Below are 5,085 nucleotides of genomic sequence, written 5' to 3' on the forward strand. Positions count from 1 at the left end.
GTGGGTACTTGCATGTGGATATTCACATGTGGGCAGTTTGAATGTGCATTTAAATGTGTGTGAAAATGTGTCTGTGATTGTGGGGGGAGTGGGCGTGTGTTGAATGTGTGTTGAAATGTGTTTATGTGGATTACTTGCGTATGTTCATGTAGAGGCGTGTGAGAGTATTTAAATATGTGTGGGCATTTCTGTTTGCACTGGAGATAGATAATAACACCTCGCGCTTGTCAGAGCTTTCCATCAGGCCATTTAGGAGGGTGGAGTCATTGTCCCTATTGCACAGATGGGGAAATTGAGGCACAAGGGGGCGGAAGCAAAACTGGGACTAAAACCCCAGTTGCCTGAGTCCCACTCCAGTGCTCTTTCCACTAGGTACCACTACCTACACGTGGAGGGTGGGACCTGGACTAGTGTGTTTGGGGATCTGTCTGTGGGCAGGTCGCTCATTGGCCGATTGCACCCAGTAGGGAGACCAGATGAGAGGAAGAAAATATCGGGACACATGGAGGGGGGGGTGTTTGCCGGCGGAGCAAAAAAAAAAAAAGGAGTACCGCGAAATATGAGATTTTATCGTAACGTCTGGTCACCCAAGCACCCAGCAATGCTGGGTCTAAAGCCATGAGCGTCTGTCTGCTGAGCTGAGGAGCCAGCCACAGACTCATAAGCCTCTGCAGTGCCCAGCCACCAAGGGGAACGAGAAATGATCTGGTGATGTGCAAGTTACAGGTGTAATTAATTTCCATTGGAGTCAATAGGACCAGATCCCAGTTGGGGTCAATTGGCCATACCTCCATTGGAGTCAATGGGGCCAGATCCCAGTTGGGGTCAATTGGCCATACTTCCATTGGAGTCAATGGGGCCAGATCCCAGCTGGGGTCAATCGGCCGCAGCTCCATTGGTTATGTGAGGATCTGGCCCACAGATGCTACCCTTTTCGTATGCCAGTATCAGAACCGTCAGCAGGTCTCAGTGGGTGGAGGCTGTGGAGTGAGGGTGGGGCCTGGGGGGTCAATTCTCCGTTCACGAGCCCCTTTCTGTCTCCTCCCCAGAGCCAGCAGCCTTCTGCCCTGCCCATCGCCACGACTGAGCGCCATGGAACTGCTGGGCCTCGTGCTGCTGATGGTGACTGGGGGTGAGTGTGTGTGTGTCTGTATGTGGGTCTCTCTGCGGGGGTCTGCGGGTGCTGGGGAGGTGGGCTTCCGTGTGTGTGAGCATGTGACACTCCCATTGGTTGTCCAGCTGTAACTCCTGCCCCTCTCCCCCGCAGCCATGGCGCAGGATATTCCCCGGATGCTGCGGGGTTTCCAGTGCCGGGACCACTCCCAGCCGTGGATCGCGGCGCTTTTTGATGGGACCCGTTTCCGGTGCACCGGCACCCTGATACACAGGCAGTGGGTGGTGACGGCTGCTCGGTGCAAAACCGGCCAGTAAGTCTGTCCACGGGCTGGAGGGTCAAGGGGCTGGTCGGCATGAGTGATCCCTCTGCGCTGCAGGGACTGTTCTTCCAATGGAAGGGGGTTCTCCAGTCTGCCCTTAACTCTGCCCCTTTGGGTGTGTGTGTCCTTAACACCACCCCCGTGGGTGGGTGTGCCCTTAACGCTGCCTCCTTGTGTGTACAACGTTAACTCCACCCCCTTGGGTGTGAGTAACATTAACTCCACCCCTTTGGGTGGGCATGTCCTTAGCTCCACCCCTTGGGTGTGAATGACTTTAACGCCGCCCCTTGGGTGGATATGTCCTTAACTCTGCCCCTTTGGATGTGTGGCTTTTAACTCTGCCCCCTTAGATGTGTTTATCTTTAAGTCCCCCACTTTGGATGGAGACCCTTAACTCCACCCCCCTTGGGTAAGTGTGTGTCCTTAACTCTGCCTCCTTGTGTGTGTCCTTAACTCCGACCCCTTAGGTGAATGCCCTTAATTCCGCCCCTTTTGTGTGAATGCCCTTAACTCTGCCCCTTGTATGTGTGTGTGGCGGTGTATGTACGTCCTTAGCTCCACCCCTTGTGTGAATGCCCTTTACTCTACCCCTTTCATTGTCTCATAGATTCCAAGGCCAGAAGGGACCGTTCTGCCCATCCATCCTGCCCCTCCTGCATAGCTCAGGCCGGAGAACCTCCCTTGGGGATGCACTGACGGTGCTCTAGCTCGAACTGGGCTGGAGGCAGAAATCCGTGTGGGAGGGTCTCTGGACTGGGCTGTGCAGGGGGGTTAGACTGGAGGGTCTTTTCTGGCCTCCTATGGGTGCCATCCTGGCCCCCTCGCAGTCCAGTGGAGTTTTGCCCTGGGCTTCAGTGTGGCCGGCATTTCACGCAGCCATGTCCCCCGTGACCACGTCCCCTTTCTACTGCAGGGCCCTGAGCGTCCGCCTGGGGGAGCACAACCTGTGGCATCTAGACTGGTCAGAGCAGCTGACCATGAGCTCCCGGGTCATCCCGCACCCCTTGTACAACAGCAGCACCAGCCAGAACAACATCATGCTGGTGAAACTCCTGGTGCCGGCCATCGTGAACAGCAAAGTTGAGCCGCTCCCGCTGCCCAGGAACTGCCCCCGCCCCGATTCGACTTGTGTGCTGGCCGGGTGGGGCACCAGCACCTTCCAGAAAGGTAGAGGAGCAAAACCAAAACCAAAAAATAGCCCAGGTTTTTACCAGGGAGGGTGACTAACCATTGGAGCAAACTGCCCAGGGACGGGGCGCGAAGGAGCTGGGAGTTGGGGTGGATCACAGCCGCCGCATGACTCAGCCATGCCAGGCTGGGGCCAAACAAGCGGATGCAGTTGTAGGTTGCGTTAACAGAGGCATAGCCTGCAAGTCACGGGAGGTGAGAGCACCACTCTGCTTGGCGCTGGTTAGGCCTCAGCTGAAGGACTGTGTCCAGTTTTGGTCACTGCTGTATAGAGAGGGCCAGATTCACCTTTTGTGCACCCCGGTGCCTGGACCGTGGCCCCTCCCGCGCTCTGCACCGAGGCCCAGCTCCCTCTCTCACTCGGCCTCTTCCCCCTGAGACCCACCCACTGGTCACACGGGGCTGGAGCGGAGTAGGGCCACCCAGAGGATTCAGGGGGCCTGGGGTCTTCGGCGGCGGGGGTCCTTCCGCTCCGGGTCTTCGGGGCACTTTGGTGGCGGGTCCCGGAGCAAGTGAAGGACCCGCCGCCAAAGACCTGGAGTGGAAAAAGCTCCAGGTCTTCTGCAGCGGGTCCTTCACTCGCTCCGGGTGTGTTCAGGACCTGCCACCGAAAACTCTCGTGGGAGCCCCTGAAAACTCTCGTGGGGGCCTCTGTGGGGCCCGGGGCCTGGGGCAAATTGCCCCATTTGCCCCCCCCTCCCCCGGGCGGCCCTGGAGTGGAGAGGAGAGAGTGGTGGGCAGGGCCTCAGGGCGGAGTGGGGGGCAGGCCCATGGTCTGGGTGCTGTGGCCCCTTCTGAGCGTTAGCCCGGTGCCACGGCACCATTGTAAACCCAGTACTGTGTATAGAAAGGATGTTGTCACATGCTCGAAAAGCTGCCATAAAAAAGATGGAGAAAAGTTGCTCTCTCTCGCCACAGAGGGCAGGACAAGAGGCAACAGGGTCAAACTACAGCAGAGCAGATTTAGATTAAACCACAGGAAAAGCTGCTTAACTGTAAGAGCAGTTGGGCCATGGACCAGATGCCCAGGGAGGTCTTGGAAGCTCCTTCACTGGCGGTTTTGAGAGGAGGCTGGACAGCATCTGTCTGGGATGATTTAGACACAACTAATCCTGCATCTTGGCAGGAGATTGGACTAGCTGACCCGTGCGGTCCCTTCTAACCCTGTGGGTCTATGATTCTATGGTGTATTCTCCAGCGCTTGGCATCTTCTAATCTAGCCTGGAGGCCCATCTGTAAAATGCTTCCATTAAACCTGAATTATTGGGCTCAGGACAGGGGGAACTGGGAGAACTTCTCTGGCCTGAATTGTCCAGGTCAGAGTATGATCTGGTGTTTTTTTCTGACCTTACGCTCCGTGATGATTCTATGAAATGGGTTCCAGTCCCAGGCAAATTTGTGAGGTTTTGAACAATCTTGAGATCTCGAAAATTTTCCCAAGCTGAAACTCTTGGGGGAAAGAACGAAATCCGATTTGTGTTTCCATTTCGAACTTTCCCAAGCCAAAAATGTGGCAGCGGGGTGAAAAGAAATCTGATTCGGGTTTCAATTTTGAACTTTTCCAAGCGGAAAATGTGAGGAGGGAAAATCTGATTCGGGTTCAATTTCGAACTTTCCCAAATGGAAAATCCGGGGGGGGAGGAAAGAAAGAAATCCAATTCGGGTTTCAATTTTGAGTTTACATTTTTTTTTTCATTTCAATTTTGAAATGAAAAGTGGTTTTTGAAGTGAAAGAAACCTGGCGTATCCTGCTGGGAAAATGTCAAAAGGGGCCCCTTCCACCACTTTGAATGGTGTTTTATCTCCAGAATTAGCAAACTGGGAAATTTATCGCCGCCGCGGCCTTGTTGCCGGGACAGATTCAGTTTCAACAAATCGCCATTTTTTGAATGAGAATCCCCTCAGGGTGCAGCTGATCTCCAGTTCGGCGTCGGGGAGGGATTTTCCCCAGGTTGGATTGGCAGAGACCATGGGTGGACTTTTTGCCGCTCTCTGCAATGTGGGGCGTGGGGCGCCTTCCGCGATAATCTGAGTATATCTCAGGTGATGAATTCCCTGCAGTTACCATGGTCTTCTGCTTTGGTAGCACCTCGATCTCTCCTGTTCTCTGCCTGTGGCACACAGCAGTTTAATCTCCTGAGGACTGAATGCGTTGGTCTAATTAAAGTCTTCGGGCGCAGTGCAGGGTAATTGAGTGAGAGTCTCTGCCCTCTGCTAGGCAGGAGATCAGACTAGACGATTGAACGATCCGCTCTGACCTAAACTCTATGAATCTAGGAGCTCAGCAAAAGAGCTGGGGTGTGAGACAGGAATCTAGGATGCGGATGAAGGGGAATCCATCGGCTGAAGCTGTGTTCTTCCCTTAGGAGCCCACATTAAGACTGAGAGAGGCACCAGGCTGGCACCCAGAGATAGATGCTACATGAGAAAGGGGCCCAAGATAGATAGATAGATAGATAGA

General features: G+C 54.5%; 1 protein-coding gene across 1 annotated transcript in view; it reads left to right on the forward strand.

Moving 5' to 3' along the window:
• Window positions 1-1,092: 1,092 nt before the first annotated feature.
• LOC112108736 (trypsin-like) overlaps window positions 1,093-5,085 on the forward strand; it is a 7,537-nt gene continuing 3,544 nt past the window's right edge. Inside the window, exons 1-3 of the mRNA XM_026658535.1 lie at window positions 1,093-1,132; window positions 1,268-1,427; window positions 2,350-2,603. Coding sequence (XP_026514320.1) covers window positions 1,093-1,132; window positions 1,268-1,427; window positions 2,350-2,603 — 454 coding nt within the window. The remainder of the gene's footprint in view (window positions 1,133-1,267; window positions 1,428-2,349; window positions 2,604-5,085) is intronic.

The sequence above is a fragment of the Terrapene carolina genome, unplaced genomic scaffold (assembly GCF_002925995.2).
Source record: "Terrapene carolina triunguis isolate 2854851 unplaced genomic scaffold, T_m_triunguis-2.0 Scaffold461, whole genome shotgun sequence".
Lineage (NCBI taxonomy): Eukaryota > Metazoa > Chordata > Testudines > Emydidae > Terrapene > Terrapene triunguis.